At 50.9% G+C, this 16,799-nt stretch overlaps 1 protein-coding gene across 4 annotated transcripts in view; it reads right to left on the bottom strand.

Moving 5' to 3' along the window:
• Positions 1 to 12,201, bottom strand: part of CACNA2D2 (calcium voltage-gated channel auxiliary subunit alpha2delta 2) — a 194,697-nt gene extending 182,496 nt beyond the window's left edge. For all 4 annotated transcript variants that reach the window (XM_067002844.1, XM_067002846.1, XM_067002845.1 and 1 more), the window contains exon 1: positions 11,973 to 12,201. In XM_067002844.1, the coding sequence (XP_066858945.1) occupies positions 11,973 to 12,097 (125 nt within the window). In that variant the 5' untranslated portion in view covers positions 12,098 to 12,201. The remainder of the gene's footprint in view (positions 1 to 11,972) is intronic.
• Between the last annotated feature and the right edge of the window lie 4,598 nt (positions 12,202 to 16,799).

The raw sequence follows: 16,799 nt of genomic DNA, 5'->3' as shown, positions 1-16,799 counted from the left end.
CATTGCAAATTGGCTGCTCTGGTGCAGGACGAAACTGCTCTTTCACCACCTTTCCCAGCCAGCCCCTAGAGCAGTGGGCTGTGAACAGGAGCCTTCCACCCGCCACGGAGCACATTAGGCAGAGGGGTAGCAGTTATGCCACGCTGCCCCGACAAAGCACGGCCTCAGGTAACGCCTCAGCTGGAGCATCTCACCCGCAGCCCGTTCAGCTCCCCACCGCCACGCGGGAACACACAGCACGCCTCTGCAAAGGGACAGATACCATCTGCTAAACCTTCCCCTTCCGCAGCTGCCTGGTTTTCTCCAGAGGAAACTTCTCTTACAAGAACCCTCGTCCTACGTTGTGGGATCCAATAATAACTTCGAAATGGTACAAACACAGCAATAAGTAGATGTAACTAAGAATGAAAGTCAAGTATTACACAAGCTACCACTAAAACACTGCAGCATCTTGTTTTGGCAAGTGGCAAACCTGCTCTTCCATCACACAGCTGTGACTCCAGAACACGGCGGGGGCTGGCAGCCACTTCCTAATGAGAAGAAGGCCACGCACTCAATAGTCACCAAATAAGTGACATTTATTAAGTGGCTCTTATAGAATAAAAAGGGCCGCTTTCAGTACACATAATCACATCCACGAACCAGCACTGCTTTCAGTGCAAGGCTCCACTTGGAGCGGCGCAAAGAGACAAAAGGCAGGAGAAGCAGCTCCGACACGCAGAGCGCCGGCCTCGGGGCGCAGCCTCACCCGTGCCTCCGTGCCTCCCGGGAAGCGAGGCACAAGCACGGCTGTCAAAGAGGTCCCGTGCAGAGAGGGCGCGGGGCTCACAGGGAAAAGGGCATAAGCTGGCTCAGCAGCCACAGGGGCAGAACAAGGCCCTGCAGCAAGATTTGCCTTCCAGCCCCAGCCACACCACCCACCTTGTCCTCTCCGTGCCTGGGCACGGGGAAGCGGCGGGACACAGAGCTGCACCCTCTGTGCACACCTCTCGGCTCAGCTGCAGCACCTGAGGACGTGGAAGGAGCCACATCTCACGCAGAGGGCCCCAGCCCACGCAGGCGGTAATGAGAGAGACAGAGACACAGAGCTGGTTCGATTTTTCCCTGAAGACTAGACGAAAACAAATAAACATAGCAAGGAACAAGTGACACAGGAGGCTTCAATTTAGCCGGAAGATGACGGGTAAAAAGGCAGTGTTGGTGTCAGAAATGCCAACGCATCATTTTTGTTGCCAGGTCAAACAGGGGGGCATGTGCTAAATGGGGTTATTTAGGAACTGGGACCAAAGCACGAGCAGACAGTAGATGTGTTAGATAAATTTCTTTTCTCCACCTCGCAATAACAATCAAGTCAGAAGCGACCACTACCACCACCATACGTACAAACTAAGAGACAAAGACCTGAAAGCTATCCCCAGCATAATCCCACAGCACTTGGCACGGTTACATCAGGGGGTGAATCTGTCCTGGTATCTCAGAAATGAATGTGATGTTTCACAGCTTTTAAGCCTACCATAGCTGTAACAGGGTACAGCATGCAAGACTGACAATGGCAAATTCTTCAGCATCGTAATAAATCCTGCGTCAGGAAGAATGGCTCAATCATGAGCAGTCCCACAGCACGCAGCCAAGGAGGTGCAGGAAAACATTCATGGCTGTGCACAGAGAGCCCATTTGGGGCTGATGCTCATTTGGTCTGTGCTCCTGAAAGTGCTGTCATTCTGTAGGAGGCAAAGTAACGTCATCAGTTTGGTCACTGATCAACACTTACGATCTCCCAGCAAACAAAAACAGAATAAATAAAAATGAAGAACTGCATGAAGAGAAAATATTGATTTATTTTTTCCCCCCATACTCATGTAATCTACCCTTCTCCCCAGAGCAGGCAGTAGGGGAAAGCAGAGTGCCCACAAAGCTGTGACACTCCTGGCTGGCTGGCAGCTCACCATCCTGAAACTCTTTTCAGCTTGCAGGTCTTGAATAATTAAATACTGTTTCTTCCACCTTTTTTCCCCTGCTACATGTGACACAGTGTTGCAGGTTTATTTTTACATGGGCAGCGAGCTTCCCCTGGCCCCTGCAATGGTCCTAGAAGCACATGAGCCCACACGTTGCCTTTTTTTTTTTTTTTACCCTGCCAATCCCGAGAATGAGACATTACAGTGAATGCTCAGAACAGACCTCTAATTTATAAGACTACCTCAGACATGACCAAATGGTACTTCGGCTTCTCCTGGGTCTACTGAGTTTGTTATGGAGCAATAAAAAGATGTTCAACCACTCACAGCCCAGAATCTGACTCAATGTTCAACACTGATAAAGTTGAATATTAGGTGCTTCGCTTGGCTTAAGTCCGTCTCTTTTAGTGTCCGTGTTACAGCTGCCAAAAATTTGACTGAAACCCACTATGTGCTAGCAATGCAAACAGGGCTCTGCATTCACGACCCTCACTGCATCATACTGTTGACAAGTGGCAATACTTGTCTCAATGAAGATACTATTACATAAAATCTAATAGATATGAGAATTCAAATACAAGAATACTTCTGATTCAACAGAAACAAGATCAGTGAGAGATTTACACATCTTTTAGGCTGTAAATGGCATATACAAGGTAGGCTCTGAAAAAATATTTACAAATATGCACCTTGTTTTTGTTTCTTATTTGGAAGATGTACAAAGAATGCCGGCCGGGCTGACCAGTGACCTTCTACTGGAGCTTAAGCGCAAAAAAAAATGTACGGCTGCTGGAAGCAGGGTCAGGCAACATGGAAGGAATACAGGAACACTGTTCGTGTTTGTATGGGAAAAATCCGTGTGGCCACAGCCCAATTAGAGTTGAAACTGGCCAGGTCTGTGGGAGACAATAAAAAGTTCTGTGTTTTTATTTATTTATTTATATTTTATTTTAAGATATGTGAACAGAAAAAGGAGGACCAAAAAAAACATAGGTCCACTACTTGATGGGGAAGGTCACCTCACAGACAAGGACATAGGCAAAGCAGAGACATTTCATGCCTTCTTTGCCTCCGTCTTCAACGCTGATGATGGACTTCAGGACCCGGGGTGCCCTGAGCTGGAGGACCATGACAGTGGGAATGACAAACTCCCAACCGACCCTGAACACGTGCGGGATTTGCTGCTCCACCTGGATCCATACAAGTCCATGGATCCGGATGGCATTCATCTCAGGGTGCTTAGAGAGCTGGCTCACGTCATCACAGGACCTCTCTCAATTATTTTTCAAACAGTCTTGGGAATCTGGAGAGGTCCCAATCGACTGGAAGCTGGCAAACATTGTACCAATTTTCAAGAAGGGCAAGAAAGAAGACCCTGGCAATTACAGGCCTGTCAGTCTCATGTCAGTGCCTGATAAAATTATGGAGAAGATTATCCTTGAAGTTATTGAAGCACACATGGGGGACAATGCAGTCATTGGTCCCAGCCAACATGGGTTCCCGAGGGGTAGGTCCTGTTTAACAAATTTGTTTTCCTTTTATGATAAGATCACCCATCTAGTCAATCAAGGAAAACTAGCTGATGTGATCTTTTGGGATTTCAGTAAAGCTTTTGACACAGTTTCCCATAGGATCCTACTGGACAAAATGTCCAGCATACAGCGAAACAAAAACATAACATGATGGGTGAGCAATTGGCTGATGGGCAGGGCTCAAAAGGTTGTGGTAAATGGGGCCACATCTGGCTGGCGGATGGTCACTAGTGGGGTCCCTCAAGGCTCCATTTTAGGGCCAGTCCTCTTCAATGTTTTTATAAACGATTTGGATGTAGGACTAGAAGGTGTTTTGAGCAAATTTGCTGAGGACACCAAACTTGGAGTTGTGTGGACTCTGTTGAGGGTGGAAAGGCCTTGCAGAGAGATCTGGGCAATCACCAAACGCATGAAGCTTAACAAGAGCAAGTGCCAGGTCCTGCACCTGGGACAGGGCAACCCTGGCCATATGTACAGACTGGGCGACCAGATGCTGGAGAGCAGCCCCGCAGAGAGGGATCTGGGGGTTGTGGTTGACAGCAAGCTGAATGTGAGCCAGCAGGGTGCCCTGGCAGCCAGGGGGGCCAACCGTACCCTGGGGTGCATCAAGCACAGCATTGCTAGTCGGTCGAGGGAAGGGATTGTCCTGCTCTGCTCTGCGCTGTGCGGCCTCACCTCGAGCACTGTGTGCAGTTCTGGGCACCACAGTACAAAAAGGACGTGAAACTGTTGGAGAGTGTCCAGAGGAGGGCTACGAAGATGGTGAAGGGCCTAGACGGGAAGACGAAGAGCGGTTGAGGTCACTGGGCCTGTTCAGCCTGGAGAAGAGGATGCTGAGGGGAGACCTCATCGCGGCCTACAGCTTCCTCGCGAGGGGGAGTGGAGGGGCAGGCGCCAATCTATTCTCTTTAGTCACCAGTGATAGGACCCGCAGGAATGGTGTCAAGCTGAGGCAGGGGAGGTTCAGGCTAGACATCAGGATAGAGGTTCTTCACTGAGAGGGTGGTCACACATTGGAACAGGCTCCCCAGGGAAGCAGTCACTGCACCAAGCCTGTTGGAGTTTAAGAAGCGTTTGGACTGTGCACTTAGTCACATGGTCTAAAATTTTGGGTAGACCTGTGTGGTGCTAGAAGTTGGACTCAATGACACTTATGGGTCCCTTCCAACTTGGGATATTCTATGATTCAAACTCGACTCTAGATGATGGATTCTTCTGGACTGCAGAGTACTAAGCACCCACAGCAGAAGAAACAAGAGTCTGGCAGCTTGCTTCAAGAGGAAAGTAGCAGGACCCAGCCCCGTTACAAGCTGAAAGGGGCTAGTATTTATACGGAAAATCATGGTCCCCATTTGTCCATTCAATGGAGATTCAATACTTTCCCAATTCTTTCCACCAATTGAATAGTTTAAGGGTAACTTCATGCTTGGAAGGCCAAGAACTCTGACTGTTACAGCTGGACCGAGGCCAGCCAGCACCCCGACCCTTACTGCCCTCACCTTCCCTGCTTGGAGAACACAGCCTTCATGTTCCCGGGGCCACAGGTCTTCCCAGTCATCCTCTGGCCCACAGCCTCTGCTTGCAGATGGCCAGCAAACATGGGATCTCAAGAAGCAACCCATCACACTAGCATCCCAGACTGCGTTTGGGTCACAGAAGCAGCAACTTTTGTCAGGGCGGCCTGAGCAGCAGACGTGGCTGCAACAGCCCCCAGCTCTCGCCTTGCAGGGGCGGCACGCTTGCAAGCCTTTCAGCCACACAGAAAAACTAGGAAATTCTGGTTTGGTCCTTCATTTGGAAGGATTCAGATAAGAAAACCTCACAGAAATGAGCATGTGCTTAAAGGAAGCCACCCCAGTGACTAACATTCCCACGGATGGGAAGCTGACTACTTTGCTTGTGAGATTTCCACCTTCTCTGCCCTTGTGCCTGTACTCCCCATCCTCCCCCCAACCCTTCCCTAAAACACTGACACTGCATCACAGCAAAAACCTGTGTGAAGTATGACCAATTAATTGGCATTTCATTGCTCTGCACACCCCAACGTGAAAACAGCAGCCTTGCTCCATCCCTCCACCCTTTTCCCTATCCCTTCCTCCACCCCCCATCTCCTGCACCTTCTCAGCAAAGCACAGGAAGCTGCAGCAAAGAGGCTCATATTACAGGGACTTCATCGCTTTTACAAAATTTACTAGCATGCTGTGAAGCCTCATAAATAATTCAAGATAGACAACCTTCGTCAGGTAAATGAACGTGCCTTTTGTAATCCATCCCTCAGTCTATCTCAGGGATACACATACTGATGCCTCGGGAATTCCCAAAGCGTCAGCGCAGGACAGGGCAGCAGACCAGCTTCTGGCACCAGCAGTACCCAAGGAAATCCAAAGTCTGCCCAGTGGCTTCAGCAGATTCATAACAGACACCCCCACCACAAGAGCAGCTCCAGCCTAGTGCATGGAAAGCAGCTCCACTCCCACCCCTAATGAGCAGACACAGACCATGGCAGGGGGCAGGAGGCTCCTCCGTTGTAAAGATCTCCTCTTCACTGCAAGAAGTTCAGGAACTTTGACACAAATCAGAGCCAAAAGTGCATTGCATCCCATCCTTCTTGGGTTTAGCTCCACGTGTGCCATTGGTGTTGCTGCACAAAAGCACTCGACTCATTAGAGATATGCAAACTCAACTTCTGCTTTGGCAGCTGTGCCCAAGGCTTTATCATCATCAGAGCTATTGCTCTAAATGGCTTATATCCCTGCTCATCCCAATCCGATCGCTAGCTGCGCTTACTTCCTCTGGCGCTCTCAGCCTCACCTGGCAGCGCAGGGACGAGGCGTGCTGCTTGTGCCTCCGCACCTGGCTGGCACGTGGCTCCTGAGCAGGCTGCGTGCTTGCCCCACGGCGGGCAAGAATAACGGCTTTGCACAGAGTTAAAGAATAGATACGGAAGCCACAGCCCGTGGAATCTTTGTCTGGCCTGACTTCCATACAGATCCTCATGTTTCCTGCCCTGCGGCCCTTTCACCCACCACCAGCTGATCTGGCTGAACACACCGACCGCTCACACATCGGCCAATGTGAGAAACTCTTTGCTTTACAGCTGAAAAACTAATCCTTCGCTCTGGGTAAACACCTTTTATTCTTGATATTTATGACCAAAAGATAACAGACTGAATTTAGATTTGTGGGACTACTGAAAGTTATGAGAAAAATCCACATGCATTCTCCAAAACATCAAATGATTCAGGCTAAAGAAAGCCATGCCAATAGCTTGTTGATACAAAGCAACTCTCCAGTAACAACAGTTTGTACAACCCCACTCCTAATGCAACGCAGCAATAACAAACTTGAGGATGAAGGCTAGATTACAGGAACAGTTCTGAAACAAAGTACTATCAGCACCCCAGACAGGAAAAAATAATTCTGCTAACAAAACACATTTTGCTTTCGAGAGGCTCCTGGAAAAGTAAATATCGAAACATTCAGATACTGTTCTTTCTTGCCGAATATTTCACTCAAGTATTTCGCTTGGTAATGACTTTTTCTTTTATTTCATCCACTTGAATATTTCATCGGCGGAAAAAAAAGTCTAAATTCTACAGTTTGTGCACATGTACAATGTTACAGTGTGCAGATGCCCCAGCACTTAAGCCCTCAAGAGCCTTTCTGATGGCTTTTGAAGCAAAACACCAGGGGGGTTGTTCAAGGATAAACTCAGGTTTCCATTTAGCCTCTACATAACCACCTTCAGCTTTCAAGGGACTGTTGCACACACACACCCCACAGGCACAGCTTCTTTACAAGGAAGCTTCTGAACTATGCCTGCCAAGCACTATGCATCAGCCCATTTCTACCCTCAGGTCTACGTGCAGGAGCCTTATTGATTTCAGTAGGAACCCACATGCTCTCCTAAGAATTTATATCAACTATTTTTCGATGTGTACACTGGGTTGAAAAACTCAAATTCCTGAAGCCACAATCTCGAAGGGGATTCTTGCAGGCAGGGTGCAGGGCTGGGGTGTCACAAGGCCAGGAAGAGCGTTGCTGTGCCCAGCTCTGTGCGATGCTCACCTGTGCTGATGGAGCAGGCTTCCTGCCCTGCTGCCCCGGAGAAGTTATCGTGCTGAGGAAAGGACAGGAAGAAAGAAAGCATGGGACAACCTTAAGAATGTCTGAAGTAAGTTGTTAGGCCTCGTTAGCCAGTTATCTCAAGGAATAAGCTTAATAATTGAGCCAGGCTGGTGACAGTGTGCACATTGATATGTTGTGCCATAGCTGCCCACTTCTCCTCAAGGAAGCTGTCCCTATTTCCTTCCTTACGCCCAAAAGGGAATTCATATACAGCTGTTCCCAATGTGAGCCCTGAGTAGGAAGCATTCAGAATTGGTAACAGGAGGGGAGAGAAAATGTTTATAATGCCAAAAAAAAATATTGCAAATTACTTCAAAAGCGGCACACGGCCCTCTCCCAGCTGCCGCCCAGTTCTCTCTGGGCAGCTCTGGGTGCCTCCGTGCACCCCAAAGCAGCCTCCACCACCGAGGCACGGCCTGCAGCGGGTGGCTGCGCCTCCACGGAGGCCGCCCAGCCCTCAGAGAAGGAGCGAGGCTGTCTGTCTGTCAGTCAGTCAGTCCCGCGGGCAGGCCGCCCTCCCTGGGAGCTGTCTCTCTGCTCAGCAGAGTGGAGCTGAAGACAAGCAGGGCCATCTCCCCACTTCCTCTCCGCTCCTTTCCAGACAAGTTCCCTTCCCAAGCATCAAAACCATAATTGGAAGAGATTTTCTGGCTGCACAGCAGGCGGGCAGCAGAACAAGAGATGGGGCTCCCCCTACACAGCATCCTGCAAACCCTGAAACATCCAGTCCTAATAGAGTTATTTATTTCAAGCCCTGCTAGCCCAGATGTGCCATCACTACCAGCATCATTAACCTCATTTGGGGTGAAGTGGCAAGCACAAATCAAAGCCTGCTGAAAGGAAGCGATTAATTTGGTAGAGGCAACCTCAAGCTCACCCTCCAGTGGTGACGGGCGCCCATCAGGCCTCACAGATCTCAGCAGCAGCCTCTGTGGCTCCGCATCTGGCAGAACACTGGTACCACTTCAAGCTCGCTGCCCAGAACTGCTGTCCGCATCTGACAAGCCCTAACCTCATGCTGGAGGGGCAGGGCTGGACACTAGTCCCCAGGCCAAGGCTTCGCCCCGCAGACACCCCATTGTCCTCGCACCGAGCAGCCAGAGATGTGGCACCGAAGCCAGGCCTCGCCAGCGAGCACGCAGCAATTCTGCGCACGCCTGCTTCCTCAGGAGAGGCAAACGGCTCACCACCCTACAGCAGACGGTGATTTTCTTTCAAGTCCAAGTGACAAAAAGCCTTTCTGCAAAGTGAGGAGGGGGTCCTTCCCTCCCCAGGCAGCGACTGCATTCTCTGCCACTTGCTAATATGAGGAGACGGCAATACAGGTGCGTGACTCCCCCAGTTGACCAGGCTTTCGGTCTCCTAACACCAAACCTCTCAAATTCGAGCAGAGGTTGTCGCTGTGCTGCCATGAGAATCCCTCCGTGCAGTATTTACAAGAAAAATTAACAGCCACCACCAGCTTTTCTTTCCACAGCCACTAATCCCATTGACCACACAAAATGTGTATTCTCCTACGTGACCATTCCTAAAAAGAGCCTCGTCAGTCACTGGACATCACCTAACATGCCCGCCCAAGTGGTTTTGTTCCAATCTGGGATTTTGCTTTTTAAATCTCAATGAGAAATTCCCCTTCAGACAACTGGCTGAGCCGAGCCTTCCTTAGCTCGGCATAAGATGATTAAAACCATGCTACCCAGGAGGAGATAATGTGGAACACCAGAGATTTATTGAGGACAAAACCAAGAATCAACGCACAGACATCACTGACAACAATTAATACAAATGTGGCAAAGCAAAAAAAAAAAAAAAATTCCATTAACCCCCCAGCTCCCCCCTAGCAAAATACCCTAATCATTCATTCAGTCAGCAAACTGGCTCCGACGCTGCTCAAAAAAGCAGCCTCATTTTTGAAAGCCCTACAGTAAAACATGACTTAAGTGATTCACATAGAAAAACTCCAAAGACAAACAAGGTTTCTAATCAATGCTCTGTCATTTGCTGTTGTTGCAAGGGTGCATTGTCTAAAGAAGAAGAAAATGGGCTTGTAACTGGAAGATTTTAGCAGCCTATTTCACCAGCACAACTCGGCTTCTGACCGAAAAACCTTTCAAAAATGACTTAAGCTGTATCCAACACTTTTAAAAATAAGTGCACAGAAAGGGAACTATTCAGAGGGGAACAGCCTATTAGAGCGTTATCTGAGCGCTGGTGCCAGCTACCATTGCACTTCTTTTTCCCATTAAATATTTCTTTCCCGAGAAACAATCACTGAAGCCCTAGGGCACAGCGCGCAAGGCATCTCAGCCCACATGTTACAGGCATTAACCTACTGCCCAGCAATTGTGCATCATCATCAAATATCCATTCGTGACTCTTCTTTTTTCTGGGTTCACAAAGCAGGTCACAAGGAGAATAAAGCAAGCAAGAAGATACCAGGTCAAGCTGAGGTCTCACGTCCCTTCTGTGCCTCTTCTCCGCACGCAGTCCGTCAGCATCGCTTCCCACCGAAGGTACACGCAAAATTTGTGGCCTTTTTAGGACCTTCCCTTCCCGTTTGCAAGAAACTACCAACAGCACATCTTCGCCACCAAGTTCGGTTTTCACGCATCTCGCCTCTCTTAGTACAGGACCAGGCCCGTTTGGACAGCACCACTGATACCAGAGAGCACAACATCTTTTCCTAGTAAGCCCCACCAAATTATCTGAAATAAAACTGCTTTGGCTATAAAGCTGGCACAGTTTATTAGAACAATACAGATAATAATCAGTCTGGGTGAGGGGAAGGCCAATGCATTATTTACAAATTACACGTCTCCTAAGGATGTCTCTCCTGGCACAAGAACCTTCTTTAAAAAAAAACTTTCTGCACTTAGAAAAAAAAACACACAACACATTTCTGCTTTGTAAACTGGTACCCAGAAGAGATTTATTCCGCAATATGATTCTGCACTCAGAATTCAAGAGGAAAAATGCAACAGCTTACAACCCCTGAGAAAGCTTTTGAAATATTAAAAGCATCCCACCAACTTCATCTGTGCTTCATCACATACATAATCCCTTCTACTTCTATAGGAATTCTCTTAGAAGTAAGGATTATTCGTATGAGAGACACTGGATCGGGCTGTAAGGCTGTGGTACTTGGCAGAGCACTAGCACGTCCCCTTCCCTTCTCTCCCCCTGTAGGTAGACATTTCTCAGGGTCTTATTCTGAAGAATTTCTGTATTTACCTGACAGCAAGAAAAGGGACCCCATCAGCTCTCAAAGGTCAAAGATATTTAGAAATACGGATATGAGACCCAAAAGAATTCAGAAAGAAACCGATCGAAGGGGAGCTATTTCTGAAGAAAGGAGCGCCAACAACCATGCCTTCCGTGAAGCCAGATACTAACACGGTAAGCTACAGCCCTCCCGGATAAACAACGCCGGTTCTTCTGCTGATAAGCCTTCTTTTCAGAAGGCCTCAATACATGCCTGTAGAGACGCACTTTGCGACGAAAGACGTTCATCTAAAAGGCTCTGGAAAACACTTTTTATGACATACGCACGCATAACATTTCTATTCTCAAGCAAATCAAAACTGACGAGAAAATTGTGACACAAAGCAGCGACTACCCACTGGGGCAGCACGAAGTTAAGGGCGACACGGCTATGATTAACTCCATGTCATTGAAATCTTCCTCCACCTTCAGGAACGCAGCCCGTAAGGACACAGTGTCAGCCTTCACTCGCAATCGGCTGCGTGGTTTGTGTCCCCCCCCCCCCCAGTTTTGGGTCAACAAGCGGCATTTCGTAACGGGGCTGACAGCCTCCCGGAACGCACCTCGCCGAGATCCCGCCCGGACGCGCGGCGGGGGCACGGGGCTCCGGGCTCAGCGCCGGCTGCGAGGCGGCAGCGGACCGACTTCCCAAAGGCTCCTTTTCTCCCCAAAGCTATTTATAGCCTCCCCGCAGCGGCTCCCAGCCCGCCGCCCCTCGCCCCGGCGCCGCCGCCTCCCCGCCGGCCGATCCCCGCGGCGGCGAGGGGCAGGGGCAGGGGCCGCGGCTCCGGCCGGGGCACCGCGGGCACCGCGCGGCCGCTCCCCGGCTCTCCCGGCCGGGACTCCGCCGGGCTGCCAACGGCCTGAGGCCGGCGGCCGGCTCCCCCCCGCCCTACACACACACCCCCCCCACGCCGCAACAGCGGCCCGGCGGGGAAGTTTGCGCTCCCCGGCAACTTTGGGAGCCCGGGGCCGAGCCGAGCCGGGCAGCGCCGAGCCGGTCCCGCAGCGGGGCGGCCCCGCTCCCCGTCGGCAGGGCCCCGGGGCGGCCCCCGCGCGGCTCCGGGCCGGGGGTCCCGGGGGCGGCACTTACGTGTGCTGCTGCGGGAAGCTGTAGCCGTGCGCGGCGGGGGCGGCGAGGAGCAGCAGCAGGGCCAGGTGGCCGCAGAGCGCCGGGGCGCCGGGCGCCGCGCTGCCGGTCGGAGCCGCCATCGCCATGTTGCCATGAAAAGCGCGGCGGGGAAGGGGAAGGGGCAGAGGCGGCCCCGCGGGGCGGCTCCCCCCGCCGCCGCCACCCGTGCGGCGAGCGCGGCGGTGCTCCGGGGGGGGGGGGGGGGGGGGGGCGGGGGGGGAGGAGGAGGAGGAGGAGGAGGAGGAAAGAGGAGGAGGAGGGACGGGGGGAGGAGGAGGAGGGGAGGGAGGGACGGAGGCGGGCACCGACCGGCGGCCGCTCGCCCGCTGCCTCTCGGCGGCGGCCGGCACTGAGCGCCCGCGCCCCGCTACTTTCCCTCAAATAGGCGGGCGGCCCGGCCCGGCACCGCACGGCCCCGCCGCCGCCCCGCCCCGCTCCGGCCCCGCCGCCAGAGCGCCTGCGCCGCGTCCCCCCCCGAACCCCCCCCCCCCCCGCCCCCCCGGGCCCTCCCTCAAGCCCCGGGCCCGCTCCCGCAGCCCCCGGGCCGCCGCCGGTACCGGGAGCCCCGGGCGGGCCCGTGTGGGAGGGAGCCCCGCTCCGCCGGGGGCAGCCCCCGGGGGCCGGGCGGCGGGCGGCGGGCGGCGGGCGGCGGGCTGCCTCCGGGTCGGCGAAGCCCGAGGCTGCTCGGCCTCGCCGGGGCTGGGTGATGCCCCGGAGGCTGCCGCCCCGAAGGCTGCTCGGTCCTGCAGGTTGTGTTCCGGCAGGCGTTCAGAAGCCTTCGGGTTTGGCAAGGGGGCAGCATCCTGATGGGGAGCAGTTGGCTCTCCGAAGGGCTCCGTGCCCTGGTTTAATTTCTGCTGGTGGGTGGGATTGCCTCCATCCCTTCTCTCAGAGGGGCAAAAGAAACGTTTTGCAGTGATAGACACCGGCTCGGCTTCCCAGTATCCAGGGAGCACCGGGAGTGCTGCCGAAACACATGTGGCCACATCCAGACATGCTACAAATGCCATGCAGCGAGCAGCGCCAGTACAAAAATGGAAACGGGGAGGACCTGATGCAATGACTCCAGCCTGAGCTGGTTCACAGAGCCGATTCTTTTTTAATGAGGTAGAGAAACACTATCGTTTTCCCAAGTTGTGTTGGAAGCCGACAGTAAAACCCACGCTTGAATCCAGAAAATTGAACTTCCAAAAAAGTCAGACACTGACCTGACGTGTTCAACACAGAGATGGATGCGCACAGTAACTTAATGCTTCAATAAAATATTAGCAAATGCTTTGGTATTCCCTCTCCAGCTCCTGCACCGTGTGCAGGCTATGGCTATTCTTTGCACGCCCTTCAGGACATGGCATGTTTTTGCATCCTATATTTCTACTGCAACAGCCACATGTAGCTGAAACATGGCTTGTGTGGGTCATTACAGTTGAAATCACAGTTACCAGAATGTCCAATATACAACCTCCAAGTATGTTTCAGCAGGGGTAAGCAGGTGATCTCTAGTGTATACATGGGAAACAGAGCAACAATATGGTAAACAGTTTGTCCATAGCTGACAGAGTTAGCAGCAGTAAATGCTCTTCATCACGCAGAATTTGGATTTCCAAACTTTTGAAAAATAAATTCTGTTGTCTGTCGCACTGGTATTTTCTTTCCCAGATGACCTGAGTTACTATCTGTCCAAAAGATAAAATTTAATTCAAGGTATGGGCCCACAGGGTCCAGATTTCAGGTTCCTGTTCTAACGGGATACCCAAGGTCTACGAGGCAGCGCAGCAATTGCCAGACCACCCTTTATAAAATGGGATTTTCTGCACAATGCAATCTGATCCTTTGTCCTGCAGGAAAAGCCCAGGGACACAGCTTGTATTGCCATGGCTATCAGCTGCTTTTCCAAATGCCTGCCATTCGGCAGTTGGCTGCTCTATGACTGCAAATGCATCGCATGCACGCAGCAGCCCCGGTGCTGGGTGCTCCAGCCTGCTGTGCTTAAACGGCATGTGTACAGAGCAACTCTCGATCACAGGCATGGTAATCTGGCACATTCTGAACTGCGTGGGTGATTTATTTCTCTGGGATGTGGCTCTCCAAAATCCTCACAATTGTTTTGTTGTAATCCAGATATCAGTATCCTTCAGAGCAAAATCTGACCTTGCAGTCTTACAGTAGGAACAGACCTCTAGATGACAAGTATTTACTTTCAAATGTTGCTGCATGGGGTTATTAACAGGAAAGCCCAGGTTATTCAGAGGAAATGTCCCTTAAAAACAAAACAAAACAAAACAAGTCCTGCACTGCTGAGATGGACATCTTGTTTTAGTTTTCTTGCAGTTGTTTTTTGCTGTTATTTCAAATGCTTTTTACTACGTTGTACTTGTTGCTGTGATCTCTGCAGTCCATAACCACGTAGGCTGGGTAGTAGCAAGCTGCTTGAAAACAGTCCTAAATGTAAAGGTGGAATGATGGAGTTAGCCAGGACACAGCAGGAAGAGGTGTTGGTTTACACCTGCATGCGGCTGCATTAACCCTGTCACCTCACAGCCACGGCCCATTTCTCAGGGCACAAATGTGTATGAATTTATCAGGGGGCTCCTTTTACTACCACCTGGAAAAATGCTGTAAATTTATTTTCCAAGCTGTGCACCCGAGAGAGGAACATCCAGGACCTGCATAGAACTCTACGTATTATAAACACCTTATGCCAACAACCTTCAAAATCAACACTGCCCTAGAACAGAGGGAGCGGATCAGTGGAGTTATTTTCCGCCCTGTAGTGAATGACAGGAAAAACAGCCTTGCTACATTATCCTTCACATTTTCTGCAGCTTGTGCTGCTGCGCTGCAGCTTCTTTGAAGCCCTGTCCAAGCTGCAGCCCCAAGCAACACCGAGGCACGCAAACCGGGCCTGCGGCTGCCACGTGGGCTTCATTCGCCCTGACCCATCACCTCTGGAGCTGGTTTTAAGCCAGTGTAGGCTCCCAGAGCAAATGTGAATCAGCCTAAAGTTGCAATGAAAGCACTGTAATCTGTACAGGATCCTGCGAAATTCAGTGTGATACCTGAAATGCTGACAGAAGTTGCAGAAAAACAGGCAGCACCACTGCCGTTCTCCCACGTCTTTTAGTGGAGAAGCCAGTTGGTGGAGGCTGTCTAAGTTGTTCTTATGGCTGATTTATTTGCAAATGCAGGTGAATGCTAGAGAGATGTGAGTTTAACTCTACCCTGACTGATTCTTTCACAGGAAAAATGTGAGTCTTTGCAGTCAGTAACCGCTGAATGGGCACGTCTCTTTCCTTACTCTTTCAGGTAAACCAAGCGTGGAGAGGCCCCGGACCTCCCCTGGCTGCGCTTTCATGCAGGACCTGTGTGAGAAGGGAGGGTCATCCACACCGTCCTCACAGAGCACATCCCCTTTGTGCAGAGTGAATGAGAGGAATGAGGCAGCGAGCAGGTAGCTATTCATTTCCCCCCCTCGGTAATTTACAGTGAAATGATGCCACTTGCGTACTTCTGGTGGGCACCTGCAGGGCAGATGACGGCACGCCTCGGGGTAGCACGGCTCTGCGCAGGGCCCTCCCATGAAGGTGATTCAGTGTCCCCGCACACAGGCTTCAACTTCAGGCAGTTTGGCACAAGCACCCAGCTTGGTACGTTGAAGGCAGTCGAGCAGACAACTGCATCAGTTGAAACCTGAAGCATTTTCATGGAGTTAGCCCAGGTCCACACTTGTGTAACTGCCAGCACAATTCTGCCCACCATGGCAAACGTGTGCCTGTACCTACATTCCTGGCAAATCAGCTGCTGAGTGAGAGGCTGGAAAATGTTGGTTGACATACCATTAAAGGGAGACAAATAGCAGGAATGGGTAATTAAGAGTGAGCAACAGATAATAGCTAATACACATCCTGACTTTAGAGGTTCATTCTTCTCATTCAGGGTTCTTGAACCTGAACTACTCAGCTAATGCATGGGTTTGCATGGTGCCAGATATTAGTGTTTCAGAAAGAGGAGAAAAGAAGGCACTTAATGTTGGTAAAAACATAAGTAACTGTTGCCCTTACCACAAGTCATGGAAATACACATTGATGGAAGGAAACAGCATCCCAGGGGGCTGTAGAGTTTCTGAGCAGAAACGAGTAAGAATCTACAAGTAAAAGCAAAGAGGAGTCCTGAGGATACCACCACGGATGGAAAAGAAGCAGTATGGGGATCAGAGAAAAACTATTCCAGCTGGGACAGCTGAAGACCGTGTTTTCCTCCAGCTTTTATCCGTACCTGTGCTCCAGGTGCAGATGTGGTGTGGAAAAAAGTAGGGGAGCATTTGGTCGGTCATTTCAGTTCAAACCCAAGTCATCTGCCACTGAATCATTTAACTTTGGGATCCGAACAACATTTCTGCACGATGTGAGGGAGAAACAGCTGAGGTCAGCACTAGATCGAGTCACACAGCATTGCACTCAGTTACCTAATGTAGTCATGCCTCACTGTTGCTTTAATTTAAAACACGGTTACTTCACAACAGTAATCAGCACTTGTTTTAGAGCTCAGTACAGGAGACACTCAACCTCGACCCATATCTAACATGCAGATGGTATTTTTTTCGGTTAGTTAGACAATGATTAAGGATTGCCGTCTTGTTAAGTGCTTCTACTGTGCGCAGTGCAGTGACTAACATTGTTCCCCCAGCACTTGGCAGTTCTAAATATATATATGCTGTAGAGGAAATCTTGGTATTCGCATGCTATAGGTGAGCAGCCCAGAACCCGAGGAGCAGAGTGACATGCCCAAGGA

Source organism: Anser cygnoides, chromosome 10 (genome assembly GCF_040182565.1).
Source record: "Anser cygnoides isolate HZ-2024a breed goose chromosome 10, Taihu_goose_T2T_genome, whole genome shotgun sequence".
NCBI lineage: Eukaryota > Metazoa > Chordata > Aves > Anseriformes > Anatidae > Anser > Anser cygnoides.
This window is presented reverse-complemented; position numbering and strand designations above follow the sequence as displayed.